This window comes from Chanos chanos, chromosome 16 (genome assembly GCF_902362185.1).
Source record: "Chanos chanos chromosome 16, fChaCha1.1, whole genome shotgun sequence".
Lineage (NCBI taxonomy): Eukaryota > Metazoa > Chordata > Actinopteri > Gonorynchiformes > Chanidae > Chanos > Chanos chanos.
In genome coordinates this window covers 10,620,504-10,637,141 of record NC_044510.1, presented here as the reverse complement: position 1 = coordinate 10,637,141, position 16,638 = coordinate 10,620,504, and the positions used below count along the sequence as shown (strand labels likewise).

General features: G+C 38.9%; 2 protein-coding genes across 2 annotated transcripts; both read left to right on the top strand.

Moving 5' to 3' along the window:
• Positions 1-722: 722 nt before the first annotated feature.
• LOC115829184 (beta-1,4 N-acetylgalactosaminyltransferase 2-like) lies at positions 723-7,311 on the top strand. The gene is made up of 6 exons (XM_030793246.1): positions 723-774; positions 1,095-1,276; positions 1,413-1,556; positions 1,837-2,065; positions 2,816-2,979; positions 7,294-7,311. Exons 1-6 carry the CDS (start codon positions 723-725, stop codon positions 7,309-7,311), a joined length of 789 nt encoding a protein of 262 aa, XP_030649106.1.
• A 1,299-nt stretch (positions 7,312-8,610) lies between these two features.
• On the top strand, positions 8,611-13,688 carry LOC115829183 (beta-1,4 N-acetylgalactosaminyltransferase 2-like). The gene is made up of 9 exons (XM_030793244.1): positions 8,611-8,741; positions 8,964-9,070; positions 9,361-9,398; positions 10,371-10,551; positions 11,329-11,415; positions 11,806-11,987; positions 12,162-12,305; positions 12,654-12,882; positions 13,513-13,688. The coding sequence occupies exons 1-9, from the start codon at positions 8,611-8,613 to the stop codon at positions 13,686-13,688; spliced, it is 1,275 nt and encodes a 424-aa protein (XP_030649104.1).
• The last annotated feature ends 2,950 nt before the right edge of the window (positions 13,689-16,638 follow it).

The window sequence follows — 16,638 nt, the reverse complement described above, 5'->3', positions numbered from 1 at the left end:
GAGGGAAAGTCAGTTAGAGGCTCACCAATAGGGAAAAGGATCCGCCCAGAGGTCCAGTGAGAGGATCCGCCAGGAGCTCCAGTCAAGGAATGGCCTGGCTAATAAAGTTAACAAAGCCCAGCATCTGATATCCATATACTCTTGCATGAAGGAGAGAAACCAGGGGTGAAGAATAATGTAGTTTGCAGGATCCTTTAAACAAGTCCAATTTTGAGCAGCTAGTTTCCCCTCAGAAATACCAAACCAAACCAAGACATTATGATTCTGAACATACTGGTTTGACAAGACATGCAATTTCATCTGGGGCAGAGTGTTCTGACAAAACTGAGGAGTGACTCAAACTACATACCAAAAAAAGACTTTAAAAACATTGAAAATGTATGATAAAAATTCCACACGAGTCAAGGAAGCTTATAGCTTTACATAAACATGCCATTTGAATAAAGGCAGATACTTCAGACTTGTCCGCGTACTTGAAGCAGAGCGATCTTTAGTGACACCTTTCCATTCCTGATGGTGCCAGTAGATTTCTTGCCTATTGTGCCTCATTTTTTCTGTATGATGAGTTGACAATGATGAATAATACCCTTTATGTTGATGTGCAGTGTTTTGTGGCATAGTAAAGCAAAGTACTTATGTAACTGTCATTTACATAAAACCTGTCTCAAACTAATAATCAAAGACACTGAAATGTCAAATATAATTCCACATTGCACTAAAACATGGCAAGCGACAGGAAGGAGAATGATGGGGTAGAATGCATTGTCAGGCAATGTAATTATTAAAAGCCATTACATCTTTGAGTATTTCTGTGTTTCTCAGAAGCAAAAACAGGTTTGCCACTTATTAACTCATGACTGACATATCTGCTCTTTTTCTTTTTTTTCAAACCCTCTCTCTTGCAGTAATATGCAGTTTCAGTCGTACATCAAGCTCTTGTCAAAACAAAGGTAAATTCCTCAAGAAAGCCACAGGACCAGCTTGATGAAGTTTTGAAACGCAGAGCAGCAGAGTACAGGAAACAGCAGATCCTTTATGTAAATACCATTACTAAAAAAAAAAAAATCATCTCTTTTCCCTTCATTTCTCTTTAGATATCAACATTCAAGTGACAGTTGCAACTAAAACCTTCCTCAGATACAAGGAGCTAAATGTCCTAATTGAAAGTATTCGGAAGTATTACAAGGACATTAAAATCATTGTTGCAGACGACAGCTTAAACCCAGAAAGGGTGAACGGCTCTAACATTGAACATTACATTATGCCTCCCGCTCAGGCAAGTTGAAGTTTGATAACTTTGATTCATCTGTAGTTGAAGACCAACTACAACCTCTAGGCACCTCATTTTTCTTAACGTTCTGATAAAAAAATACGCTGTTCATAATTAGAAACTATTCTGTTTGATACTACAGGGCTGGTTTGCTGGCAGGAACCTGGCTGTCTCTCAAGTGACAACGAAGTACTTCCTGTGGGTAGACGATGACTTCCAGTTTACCAGTGAGACCAAAATTGAGAGTTTTGTGGAGATCATGGAGGCTGTGCCAGAGTTGGACATTGTGAGTAATTCAGACAATCATCTGCTCTGGTCTAAAATGTGAGAGTTACAGAAAAAACTGTCGCTTTTATTCCAGATTTAATAAACACAATATACTTGTATTCAATAGATTCTAAACAAGGAAACCAACTGATGTGCATCATAATAGGTATGAGAAGCTAATTGAGGCATAAGACTCAATCATCAACCTTTAGATTCAATCCTTGTGTTAACCAAATGCCAAACCCTATTGACCTTCAGCCCGATAGATTCTTTCTTTTTCTTCCCCCCCTCATGAGCAGGTGGGTGCTGCAGTGAATAACGATCAGTTCTATTTCAAACTAGTCTATGAGAGTGGGGACATGGAAGAGGGAGGCTGTCTTTCCAGAGTCTTCAACACTGTCCACCAGGCTCTCCCCAGCTATCCACATTGCTCTCTTGTAGATGGCGTCGTCAACTTCTTCTTGGCCCGAACAGACTCAGTGCGTAGGGTGGGCTTTGACCCCGTCCTTAAAAGAGTGGCTCACAGTGGTAAGACTTGTACAGAATATCTCAATAGCATTGTGCATCGCTAGGGATTAAGGTTTTGCTCATTATTATATCAATTTATGCATATTCAGAGGCTATATACAGTACTATTTTGCAGTGCACAGATGAAGTTCATAGAGAGAAAAAATGCAGGGACAGGATTCACACTTACTAGAGGATGGAGGTCCTTGCTTATTGCTCCTCTCTGTTTGAGGTGGCTCTTGTATTCTGAAAACAGACTCACTGGCTATTTGCCATTCTGAACTGAGAAAGAAAAAGGGCTTAGACCTCATATTTTTTAGTCATTTTCCTAATTTTCAGATGTTTTTCTTAGGTCTGATTTTTTTTGCTCAGTTTCAGCAAATTGTATGCTGTTGCTTCTTATTGCTGATGATAAAAAGCTAGATTTAAAACTGTTAAGATAGCTTTTAGACTTTTTATATATGTAATTAACTTAAAGGAAAAGTCAAACCAGTGATGATAGCTTTGACCTGCAGATGCTGCACTGACAGCCAAGGCAGGGATGTGACCATTTTTCAATTTAGTCATTTGAAACTGATGAACTGCTTTGAGTGTCACTGGGAAAATGTGTGTTGCTTTTGCGTTTAAGCACACAGATTCTTACATACAATGAACTTAATAAACCGATTGGTTTATAAACAAACTACTAACCCATGCCCCCCTTCTCTCTCTCTCTCTCTTTTTTTTTTTTTTTTGGTATTGCGTCTTCCTTCACTCTCTTCCCCCATTAAGAGTTCTTTATGGATGGCCTTGGAGAGCTGTTGGTTGCCTCTTGTGGCAATATCAAAATTGGCCACCAGGCTCACGTTAACCACAATACCTATAGTGAATACAGGACGCAGAAGAAAACTGATGAGAGAAGGAAACTAGCCCACCATTTCTGGGATTACAATTTGGTATTTAGCAGACGCTTTTAGCCAAAGCGACTTACAATAAGTGCATCAGTCAGATCCTATTACCTCATAAACAGAGATCACAATAAGGCTGTGCATTAATTTACCCTTCGTATTACGCTCCTGGAATTCTGTGACCGTGAATGACAAACACAAACACAAGACAAGGTTAGTATTTTTATATATATAAAGAAAGGGAGGTTAGGCAGTGGGGGACAGGTGGGTTCTGAAGAGGTGGGTTTTCGGTTTCCTGCGGAAGATGGCAAGAGATTCCACAGTCCTAACTGAGTGAGGGAGGTCATTCCACCACCGCGGAGCAATGGCGGAGAAGAGGTGTGGTCGGGAAGAACGGCTGCCGGGTTCCCGAAGTGAAGGGACCGTCAGTTGACCAGAGGTGGTAGAGCGGAGGGTTCTAGTAGGGGTATAAGGAGTTATCAGTAGTGGTTTCAGATTTACTGAGCATATATCCAGGTTTATTACAAAACTAAGCTGTCTAACAACGTGGTAAAGGAGGACATTGATTTCCTCCTGTTTTTGTCAAATCTTGGAAAAAAAAAAAAAAGTACTAACCCACTAGTCTGATACATATACAAAAGGTTTACTGACATGTTGTCTTGATCAAACTGCAAAAGCTGTTATGTGTTTTATTTCCTAATTTTAATAAAAAGTGAAATGCAACTACAGGTGTATGTGTGCACATATTTCCATGTCTTCGGTGTTTTGGTCATTCAGTAATTACTTTAACATGGATTCTATTTCACAATTACAATCAATATAGTTTTAATCACATTATTTCACTGAGAAAACATTTGCTTTAAACCATAAATTTTAAAATAGAATTTTTTCATTTAAAAATCAGAATCAGTAATGGACAAGGTGGTGAGACTCTGTGATGAAAAGCCGACGGGACAGGAGAGGCTGTGTTGATCCCACAAAAACAGCCTTTAGACGGAGTAGGTTGTAAATGAGCCCAGAAACAACAGCAGAAACATCTACATGATTGAAAGAACACAAGCCAGTCATATCACGCTGTCGCGTTCTGGTTCTCTTTCTTCCCCCTTCTACTGGTTAGGTTTATGTTAGGTTTTGTGTTACTTCCTGGTTTCCTTTGTTTCCCCTTGTTAGTTTAATCATTGGTTCCACCTGTGTTTGGTTACTCGAGTCTTATTCTGTCTGTATAAATACTCCTGGTTTTCACTTAGTCTTTAGAGTTGAATTGAGCTGGCAATGTGTCATGTGTTGAGTTGCCTTGTGAATCCTGTGTTGGTGAATCCTGTAAGGTCCAAGAAGTCTTCTGTTCATGTTTCGCTCTAATAAAACTGAGACAAACCTGCACATGCATCCAGCTGCTTTTACAAACCACGCCGTGCTGTCCTTGGCTGGTGGACCTCATAGAGAGGAGGGGAAAAAATGGTTAGAGACAAGTGTCTCAGGGCCACAGAGAACACCAGACAGACTACTCTAACCTGCCAACATGAGAGCATTAAACAAACAGTGAACCTTTCACTGCAAAACTCCTTATTTTTGCTTGCTGAAACATAGTGTTAGGCAGTTAGAATCAGTTTACTTCATTTCTCCAGTGTTTCTTGATCCAGCATCTTGTAACAACTGAATTCATGACGGAGAGTGACAAAGTGAAAAGGTACAATTCTAGTGGCAATCAGCCTCAAGCCAATCTGCTTAGACACCTATAATCACCTGAGGTTTTTCAAGTCTGGCTAACACATATTTGGACTGGAGCCAAACCTAATGAAGTTGACAGGCTGAAGTGTAATAACTGGACTGGTCCCAATATATGTGAAGACCAAGTGTGACAGTAAAGAATGTTCCAGAATGGGGAATGTGGGGGTGTAACATTATGAAAGGGAGGATGTAGACCCTAAGGGATGCAGTTTGCCTTGGAATATCAGACTGAGTGGAAGTAGAGGAAGGCACTGCAGCTTAGCCGATTCAACTTGACCCTGGAAAACAAACTTAGAAAAAAGAGGAGGGTGAGTTGATGCATCTTATATTACTCTATTAATTATTATTATTATTATTATTATTATTATTATTATTATTATTATTATTATTATTGCACATTTATGCGGCCATTTTCTGGAGGCAAAACAAGACCTTGAGATTAGAGTTATACTGGCATTTTTTGAAAGGTTAGGTTTCTTTTTCATGTTTGTTTTTGTAGTAAATGTTTGTACATAGAATAATTATGTAAAAATCCACATTTACAAAAAAAGAGAGAAGAAACAGCTTCAGTTAAAGTCTATATTTAAGTCAGTTGATGAAGTGCTTGCTAGGAAAAAGCTAAAGCTGTTTAGAATCCCTTTTTACTTGATTAATGATGATTTTTTTTCTAAAGCAAATGATGTGTTTGTATATCTAATTAGGCAGACTATGCATATTTTATGGCGGATTAGGTGATTAAAAAAAAAAAGCTGAACATGTTAATAATGAACGCATGCGATAATTTCACGCTGTTAAGATCACAGTGATGCTCATTTCTACCCAAGACTTTCTGCATTACACAACTGTAATAATAAGCTGTGTATTATGAACTGATGCTGAGAAATACACAAGAGAGTTAAAAGAATGACAAGCAGTAAGAGGAGGGTATCAGCGGGGTATAAGGTTGGAGTAACAATAGCTTGCAAAAACATTTTTTCCTCGTGTAAGCGCTCAAGGTTGCGCTGAAATTTCGGATAGAGTTGCCCACGCACTCATTTAGGAATGGAGAGGATTTATTGACTAAAGATTTCACATGAACTTTTCTTGCGATTTGAATGAAGCAAACATAACCAATAAATGCTCCTTTTCTTGTAGAGAATAATACTAAAATGTTGTTAACCTGCATTTGAACAGAATGAAAAACCTCGGTCCTGTTCTGCTCACCGCTTTCATAGTGGTGCTTCTTGTCACAGTTACTGCGGTTTTCGTCCTCACAGAAGGCATGTTTGGCTTGCAATATTTCACTGAAGGACCTTCGAGTTTAAGGTACTTACCCTAGTCTTTGCTTGTCTTAAGATAATTAGATGTCCTAGGATCAAATTGAGCGGTGTTTCTCAGTCAAATCATATGGTCAAAGGCGGCTGTACACAGGACCAAAACCAGCAGCCGACACGCCAACAGAAATTTTCGTACCTTGAGTTGTCTTTTTTCTTTCTTTTTTTTCTTTTCTGCACTTGCATTTAGTTTTGTCATTATGCTGAAGATCTAATGATAGCCGAAAAAACTGTTTAATTAACAGAGCGCATTTACTTTCTGTGACCTAGTTGGCTGTAGTGCCCCACTGAGAAAAACTGTAGACTTAATCTAAATTCAACAAGAACGTAGTTTCTGTGTAGTACATGTACTGAATTCTACTAGTTCATCTGCTTATAATAGACCATGATATAAGAATAGGACAGACTACGATGGACTACGATTATTTTTTAAATTTTCGCTCTGATTCCTTTTGACATGTTTAAATCTTTTTAAATACCAATGAACAGCGACTATCAAATCCTTCATTCTATCAGCGAAATAATGCTGAGCTGGATAAAAAAAATATTTATGAGATCCTGAGACGCTGAGAATAAAATCTAATCTAATACTTACTTTTAGTGTATACAGATACTGGATAGGATTCCAAACCTGTTTCAAAAAAACAGACGCTTAATCTTCGTTTCGCAGGTCATGTTTTCATCGGCCAACCTCATATGGTTTGAAAATACTGAACACTGCAGACACCAATATATCTTTATAATGAAGCATTGGCATCCGTTTATTTTGCTCTCTTTACATTTGAATCCAAAATGTCATTCTGAGATCAGCAGCCTCTATCACATGTCTTTACTGGATTTTAACTTGTAAAATTACTAACAGAGACTCATACTGTTAATGGCATTGTAATAGTTTTGTGTTTCGTGTCTTGTCTTAAAGTTATCTATTTGGACGCAATGGTTCAAGAAAAGAGGTGAATTTTCTCAAAACTGCCGCTTTCCCAACAGCAAGGTAGGTATTACGCAAGCAGAAGAAGCAACAGTCTAAAATGGAATGTATCACATTATAAAAAGGCAGCTGATTTCATATTTATTTTCATCTAGTAAAGTGATAAATTCGGCTTCATATGAATTAATGTGGGTTGATAAATTTTCTTTCAGTGTTCTTTTTCAGTATTTTTCGGTTGTTTATTTTAAGTATTTGGGTGATATATTGAACTCACTAACATGCTTGTCAAACATGCCTTCTGTGAGGACGTCACATCACTTGTCACATGGAGCTATATATTCATGCGCAGTTGCAGTTTTGTTAATGTGTGACACGTTCATTTCTGATACCCAGTTCCACTTAGACTGTTGAGGTGAGACAAAAAGCAAGATACTGAGGAAATCTGTATTTAAAATATATGATGATGATTACCACTAGGACAAATGTACTAATTCTGAAAACAGAGGGAAAGTCAGTTAGAGGCTCACCAATAGGGAAAAGGATCCGCCCAGAGGTCCAGTGAGAGGATCCACCCAGAGGTCCAGTGAAGGAATGGCCTGCTTAATAAAATTAATAAAGCCCAGCATCTGATATCCACATACTCTTGCATGAAGGAGAGAAACCAGAGGTGAAGAATAATGTAGTTTGCAGGGTCCTTTAAACAAGTCCAATTTTGAGCAGCTAGTTTCCCCTCAGAAATACCAAACCAAACCAAGACATTATGATTCTGAACATACTGGTTTGACAAGACATGCAATTTCATCTGGGGCAGAGTGTTCTGACAAAACTGAGGAGTGACTCAAACTACATACCAAAAAAAGACTTTAAAAACATTGAAAACGTATGATAAAAATTCCACACGAGTCAAGGAAGCTTATAGCTTTACATAAACATGCCATTTGAATAAAGTCAGATACTTCAGACTTGTCCGCGTACTTGAAGCAGAGCGATCTTTAGTGACACCTTTCCATTCCTGATGGTGCCAGTAGATTTCTTGCCTATTGTGCCTCATTTTTTCTGTATGATGAGTTGACAATGATGAATAATACCCTTTATGTTGATGTGCAGTGTTTTGTGGCGTTCCACTGCATTTCTTCCAGTCCAGACTTCTGTCATAATGAACAGATTATGACAGTAGTAAAGCAAAGTACTTATGTAACTGTCATTTACATAAAACCTGTCTCAAACTAATAATCAAAGACACTGAAATGTCAAATATAATTCCACATTGCGCTAAAACATGATAAGCGACAGGAGGGAGAATGATGGGGTAGAATGCATTGTCAGGCAATGTATGAATTAAAAGCCATTACATCTTTGAGTATTTCTGTGTTTCTCAGAAGCAAGAACAGGTCTGCTGAATTAAGAGTTAAATAAGGCTTTTAGTAATTGAACCTTTGTGTTTTGTCTACAATTAACTTCGGCTAACAGGTGTTGCATTTTTAAAAGCTCAGAAGTGTTACTCATAAATGAAGATAGCATGTTTTGGAAATCAATATCTCTGACACCATTCACCTGAAGCGTTACATATCGAATTTTTGTTATAAGCTTTCTCTTGACAAAGTCTTTAACATACATGTTCTCACCACTTATTCACTTATATCTGACATATCTGCTCACTTAAAAACAACAACAACAACAAAAACATCTCTGTCTTACAGTAGCACACAGATGATAAATTTCAGTCGCAAATCATGTTCCTGTCGAAACGAACGTGCATTTCTCCAGAGACATGTGCCTCAGGACAAGCTTGATGAAGTCCTGAAACGCAGAGCTGCAGAGTACAGGAAACACCAGATCAGGTGGGACAGCATTACTACAGCCCTGTCTAAACTAGGACATTACACCACATTTTATTCTTACACATTCATTCAATATCCCATAATTAAAAAAAAGCCTCTTTGTCTTCACTTTTTTTTTATTTCCACGGTTTGAAAATCAGGTGATTAGTTTGCTGAGTTGAGACAAAATATTCCTTAATCTGGATTAGAATGTAAGGTCTGTAAATGTTTTTTTTTGTCCAGGACAAAAGCAAGCCTAGACGTCCTACTCATAGCTCCTTCCAACTCTCCTCTTCAGTATCCTGTTCATGGCTTCACAGTTGAACCTTTGAAAAAGACACCGATACCAGGTATTCTTTTCACTCACAAGTCATTCATAAAATTCATCGTACAAAATTAAGTATTCAGGAACATTTATGTTTGACTGCAATATAAATGAAGAGTTACCTAAAGTATGCATGGATTACAAAGGGATATTTTCTCTGAGACTAGTGAATTTGTGTCAGTGTGTAAGTTGTGTCTGTGAATTTTTTTCTAATTAAACATGATTAAGGAACTGCAGCAATGGTGCATTTACTAGTAGCAGTTTATCAGTCTTTATACATGTGATAAAATATTTATCTAATGGCTGTTGTTACAGGTTTAGCTGTGCATTCCACTGAAAGGACAGTATATAAGGTGAGTAAATGAAAATCTTATTAGATGTTTCTAGAAAGTGAATTGAAATAAGTGCTTTTCTCCATTCACTAAGGCTGTGGACTGTTGCTTTTTGGTGTGGGAAAATCCCTTTCATTTGCTGCTTAATTAACTTTTCCTCTGCCTTCTCTTCATAAACTCATAATCTCAGTCAGTAGAAAGTGGTGCATAAATACCCTTCCGTGCAATCATTCCTAAAGCAAATGTTATAAACTGTGTGTAAGGCTCATATGCAGGCATGCTTGTGTTTTTTGGTGACTGTTGACATACTGTTGAAAGGGGAAAAACTTCTATGAGGCACGTGAGGTAATCTCTGAAAGCCAGATTTAAACTGTCATGTTTGTAATATATGAAAACAGCATTTGTGACAGGGTCGTCAAAGTATCAGGGGTTAAAGCTAATACAAGTTCAGTCTCTGTGAGTGTGAAAACCCCCGTGAGAGTCAGGGGTTAAATTTGAGATGATAGTTATTGGCAAATTCCATACATTCAGAATGAAAGCCTACACATTTACCTGACCGTTTTTGTACATTATGAGAGCTCCGTACACTTTTTTAATATAAAGTTCCAATTTTCTCTGTTTTTCGAAGCATTTAATTAAAATTATGTTCATTTAAGAAAACTTTATGTTGCACTTTGTGTTACTCCATACAGAAAATTCATTTTCGTATTTATTTTGACCCTGAATATTGGTCTTCAGTCTCCTTGATCACTGACAATCAGTATCATTATTGTCCTTAGAAAGACTATATCATTAGACCCATAAAGAAAAGCCAAGAGTTTCCTGCTTATGTTCTTTTTGTCTTTCTATCACATGTAAGTGAAACATATGACACTAAAAATGAACTAAAAATCTAAATTCAGCCAAAGAACATGGTATGAACATTGTAGTGCAATTTGAACACATGGCAGCAAGCGTTTAGGGATCAATTGGTAATGGTTCCTATGCCCTCAGGTGTCATTGAGTGTGTCCAGTGGTGTTCTGTCTGTGGAAGGCACAACAGACATGGACCTGGTGGCGGGTCAGGGTCAGAATAAGCTCAACATCTCAACCCAAAATGTGACCCAGCTGAATCAACTGCTGAGTCAAATGTCCTATACCAGCACCATCTACCACATCAAGACCAAGGACTACGGTAAGGCAAAGGCTTTGTGGGGGTTTGTAGGCTTTGTAAACACCAGCCGTACTTTCAGTTACTAAAGACTGATGGTGGCACTTAATGCAACAGACTGCTCCTTAATGGCTAAATGCCTAGTTTGTATTCTGCCTGTCTTGGAAGCCACTTTAGATAAAAGTGACTTGTAAATGAATGTATGGAATGTAATGGCTGATGTAATCACCAGATATTGACTTCATTCAACTGCAACAGTAAAGTGTTCAGTAAGTCCATAGCACTTAAAGAAAACTTCTGTCCACTGTCCACTCTTCCTTGTGTCTCATCTTTGCCCTCCTTCAGCGACCAGTTAGGGACAAAGACTGGAAAAGCCAAAGTAGAGTTTCACAACTTAGTGCTCCTTCAGTTTTTGACAAAAAAGACTGTTTTATCAAATATTTACAACAGACTTGAACAAACACAGAACCAATTCTCACTACTCACAGTAATCATGGAGTGTACTCAAATTTTCCTTCATTTTTTCACCATTGTGGTTTAATCCAACCAAAGTCTCCAAAGTCTGTTTAATGTATTACACAGGCTTCAAGAACTGAGTAAACCACAGTAAGTTACAAAACTACATGAGACCACCATGGTCTATATCTTCCATGCTAGAACTATTGTCCAAGTGCTTTGATTGTCTGTATGAATGAGACGTTTACTTACCCTAAACTATTGTTATTATAAGTTATTATAGGACACGATATGAAAAAATATAAGTGGACAGTGTCAGTTTGATCTCAGTCTTGTCTCTTTCAGCAAACTTCACATTTGAGGACCATGCAGTCATGTTTCCCATTATCATTAAGAGGCCTTCTATGCCTGTTTTATACGATCCTGGAACAGGTTAGACTTCCTGTTGTACTGCCATTTTTGGTTTCTATAAATGTACAAAAAAAAAACAGCAACAACAACAACAGTGACCGAGAGCATAAATTTGTTTGGAGATCTTTTAAACATTTGTGGTCTAATTTAAAGGTATCTGTTATATCCGAGATGTTTGATATGATGATGTCTGAAATATTTCTGATTTAATGTGTAGAGCACAATGTTCACATGTTAATTTGACATTTGTTGAATCATGAAAGATGTTAGATTTTGCTCAAAATGTCAGCTATCACCAAAAGCAATTGGAGGCTGAACACAATATTGGAACAGAATAAATCAGTGCTATAAAGGAATCCTTAAATCCAATTTATGGACGTCTTATGAGAACTTTTCTTTTTCCTACTTTAGATATCAACTCCCAAGTGACAATTACAACTAAGACATTCTTGAGGTATAAGGAACTTAATGTCCTAATTAAAAGTATCCGGAGGTATTACAAGGACATGAAAATAATAATTGCAGATGACAGTTTAAACCCACAAAAGGTGAATGGTGCCAACATTGAGCAATACATTATGCCCCCAGCTCAGGTAAATTTTAGTTTGATTCATTTGAATTTGAAGATACTTTAACACCTATATGGTCCAAACATATTCATATATTCGCTGTTTATAACTATACACAACATAAAACAAATGCAAGGGACATTGCTCTTTAAAAAGTATCCTAACACTGATGTGAAACCATTCTATCTGATATTAAAGGGCTGGTTTGCTGGCAGGAACTTAGCTGTCTCTCAGGTGATGACCAAGTACTTTCTGTGGGTAGATGATGATTTCGTGTTTATTGATGATACAAAGATTGAGAAGTTTGTGGAGGTCATGGAGGCTGTGCCAGAGTTGGACGTTGTGAGTACTTCAGACAGATTGTTCCCTCATTTGTGAGAGTTATAAAAAGGCTCATTGTAGTTTTCAGAATTTTATATCTACCTGTATTTATTGGTTTAGCTGTTTTGGTGGTTTTTAACTGATGATGTCGTGGTTTCTGCCAAACTATCTGGTTCCACATGTCTTCCAAACCAGTGACAATACACAACATTATATATGAGCTTAATTTAAAAACAAGACTCATATTATGACTCTCTGGCCTTATGAATCCTTTTCCCCATGAGGTTTTGACTCGTGGGGTCATTGAACTCAGCCCTGTATTCATTCTACAACAGCAGCTTTCTCCTCTGTCTCTCCGGACCTGAACAGGTAGCGGGAGGCGTGGGCCGAGACCGGGTCTACTTCAAAGTAAAATATGAGGAGGGAGACGTGGAAGAGGGAGGCTGTCTGACCAGGTTTATTGGCCACAGACACCAGGCCCTTCCTGGTCAACCACATTGCTCCCTGGTTGATGGTGTTGTCAACTTCTTCTTGGCCCGAACGGACTCAGTGAGGAGGGTGGGCTTTGACCCTTTCCTGAAAAGAGTGGGTCACAGTGGTAAGAGTGGTTAAGAATATTTCAGCAACATGTAGTCCCCCAGACATATACAACATATCAATCATGAAGAATTCATTTTAACAGTTTTTACATAGCTTTTGGGTTTTGTTTTTTTGTTTTTGTTTTTTTTCAAATTAGCTAAGACACTGCCTTCTTGCACAGAAAAAATGCAATGTCAGATCTGGCATTAGATCTGAAAATGCAATGTCAGGTCTCAGATGGTCCCATCAATGGTTTGCTGACATGGGACTTTAAAATTCAAAATATTGATACATAACTTTTGCTCCCTATTTAACTGGAAAGTTTAAGTAGTAATGACATCTTTCACCTGCAGACAGACAACAAAATAATTACAAGGGCTGGAGCTTTTTTAAGTCAGTTTGCAAACTAATACCTCCAGCCACTTATATTCATTTTGAAAAGTTTAAAGCTGACTGATGATCTACATTGATAATGTGTGGGAGATATGGGATAGTGTGTATATTTGATGGACTTCTGCTTTTATGTACATGTCACATGGTTAGGCACATACAGTAATGACCATTAATCCACTGAGGTTTTAAAGATGCTTCTCATCCACATCCTCCATCTCTCTTTTTTTGCACTACCTCTTCCTCATCCCCAATGTAGAGTTCTTCTTTGATGGCCTCGGAGATCTTTTGGTTGCGACTTGTGCTGGTGTCAAAATTGGTCATCAACGGAAAGTCAATCAGGGCAAGTATCTTAAATACAGGAGGCAGAAGGAAGCTGATGCAACATTAAAACTGGCCCACCAGTTCTTCAAGAACCATCTAAAATGTTTCTAATCCTGAAAAGCTGATTATTTTCATTTCCTTTCTGTGTTAGCCACACTCGTTTATGCTCAGGAACCATATCTTTCTCTGAAATATGCCATACTACAATCTATCTATTTACACGGATGTTGTTTTGAACATATGGGTTACAGCAGAACTAGAAAAGTTCTAAGTCTTCATCATAGTATGTGAGATGATCAGATATCCATTTCTGAAAGCCCAGTGGAAATTCCAATAAGCAAGAGATTTTGGGAAATATTCAAAGCATTTCCCAGGCCTGGTCTTATCCACTGTGCTGTTCACTGCTCAGTAATCACTTCAGCATAAGGTTAAGATTATATTCTGGAAGTAGACCGTCCAGGGTATGGTATACACATGGATGACTGTCATAGTGGAAAGACACTGCTTGGTGCCACTGTTTAGGGTCTTGGTACACTTGTTTACGTGATATGAAACCTGATGTTAATGTGCTATGTTTTCCTTCTGTGTATAAATTGGAATGTTTTGTTGTCTGTCTATACAAGTGTCACTTGCTCATTAGTTTGATCCATTGTGCAGATTTGAAATAAACCCCATTTAACTGAATCTGTGATCTGATTGATTTCATCTTACTCACATCAATTGTCAAGTTTCAAGTTTCAAGTTTATTTAGAGCCCAATATCACTGTTTACAGTCTCAAAGGGCTTTACAGGCCACAACAGTCAAAATCAAAACAGGATGGCACCCCCTGACTTAATCCTCATGGCGGGCAAGAAGAAACTCCCCAAAAACCCAGAAGGGAAATGGGAAAATGGGAGAAATCTTGAGAAGGATCATAGAGAGAGGAGACCCCTCCTTGGCCAGACAGGTGTGCAATAGGTGCCGACCCAGTGGGCAGTTACAATTGCAAGTAAATTTGAGCATGAACAGAGGGGATGGCGATGCTGACAGGAGGCTGACAGGGGGATGAAAGATGATAACACCAGGATGGATCAGTCCAGAGGCCAGGAGTCAAGATCACTGGTATCAAGGGGAGTAGCATGTGTGGCGAGTAGCATGTGTGGCTCGACAGAGAGAGAGAGAGAGAGAGAGAGAGAGAGAGAAAGAGAGGGAGAGAGAGAGAGAGAGAGAGACATTGTTAGATGTTCATTTCCACATAATGGTTAAGGGAAAATATACATCGTGTGCCGAGTGCAGGCAGGGACTCCAGCAAGACTAGCTATGACAGCATAGTTAAAAGGGAGAGCTAGAAGGTAATACGGACATGAGGGCACTCTGGGACACAAGGCGGCCACCCACTCCACTGTCAACAAACCTGAGTGAACATGTTAGAGTGGGGGGCGACATCATCCAAACATCCCAGTTCACCAAACATTCTATGCCCGAGAACCCTCCAGATCTGCTCCTTCACCTAGTAAAGAGCTGTTAGCAAAAGGCTTGGCTGAACAGATAAGTTTTCAGCCTTGACTTAAACATCACTGGTTTCAGGTGGTGGATACAGTCTCTGCCTATTTTAGCAAGAATTTTAAGTGTACAAAAGCATAAAAAAACAAAAATAAAATATATTCTCTCCCTCATAAGTATCACATTTTAGCTCACAAAGTGCAGCAGTGCAGCAGAAGCCAGGTCCTGTCCATTTGGCACATACAACAGGGGGATCCAGTCTACTACACACACAGGGAAACAGAGAAGCTTCCCCAGTAACTTCCTCATTCTGATGTGTGTGTGTGTGTGTGTGTGTGTGGTTATGGCATGGTGTTGCCCATGACTTCACAAAAATGCCCAAATCACAATGCAAACATGTCCAACTTCAATACAGCCTCCATGAGCTTGACAACCTTCTCAATCTTAGCATTGCTGCTAAACAAGAAACGATCATCTGCCTACAGAAAGTACTTGGTCATCACATGACAGCCAGGTTTCTGCTGGTTCTGTTCCCAAACCTGTGGAAATACAGGCTGGTTCTCAAAAGGTACCAAGGCAGTACTGGCTCTGCACCGGCTCAGGCACCAGCACTGTCCTAGTGTTAAACAGCTATTGGTGCAGCAACTGAAGTGCTCAGAGGATGAAGAATGGGAGCATGAGTGGGCCATCAGACAGAATCCTTCAGTAGTCTGAGGACATGTGGGAATTAGCCCTTCTTAAATCTTGAGGGTTTGGACTGGATGCTCTGTAATCTTCTTCCAGTTGGCGGGGGAGCAAACAGTATATTTGAGAGGTGAGAAGGATTCCACTGATACTGCAGGGCCTTCCATAGCTCAGCGTAGATGTCCATGATAGTGGGAAAACCTGATTGAGTACTGAACTAGGCAGTTTTCACTAGCAGATGCAGTGACTTGTCTGAGGCGGTGTTTCGCTGTATGGAAGCTGAGTGTAAAAGTAAAAAGCAAGCAGATGCGTTCTGTCCAACATTATTTTTTCCCCACGGAAATTACCCAAACTTTTGCTATGTAGTGCTTGGTTCCTAAACCTGTGGAAATGTGGGCCAGTTCTCAAAGTGCACCAAGGCAGCACTGGCTCCGCACGGGCACGGGCCCCAGCACCAGCACCGCCCTAGAGGAAAAGTGTCCTGTGACCTGTGGAAAACGAAAAAAATTATATCTGCTTAATATAGTACAATTTGAGTATGGCATTCTAAGCACCTGGAAACTTTAGATCTTCTTGCCATGTGGACCATACTGACAGACTTACTTCATTGATTAATTTATTCATTGTGCAGTGCTCATTCATTCATTCACAATGCAGCATTCTCTTTGGGTGTCAAACAACTTACATCTGTGATGTGCTATTTAACAAGTTAGCTGTAGCACCTTTGAACTCTCGCTCATCTCATAAATTTACCCTAAATAGAAAAATAGACTGGTTGATCATGCGTGTTTAACACAAGTTATAGGTGTTTGTAGGGGCATGATTATAATGCTGTATCTTTATTTTGTCAAGGAATCCAGAAAGAGTTTAAAGGAGCGACTCCAAACACCACCA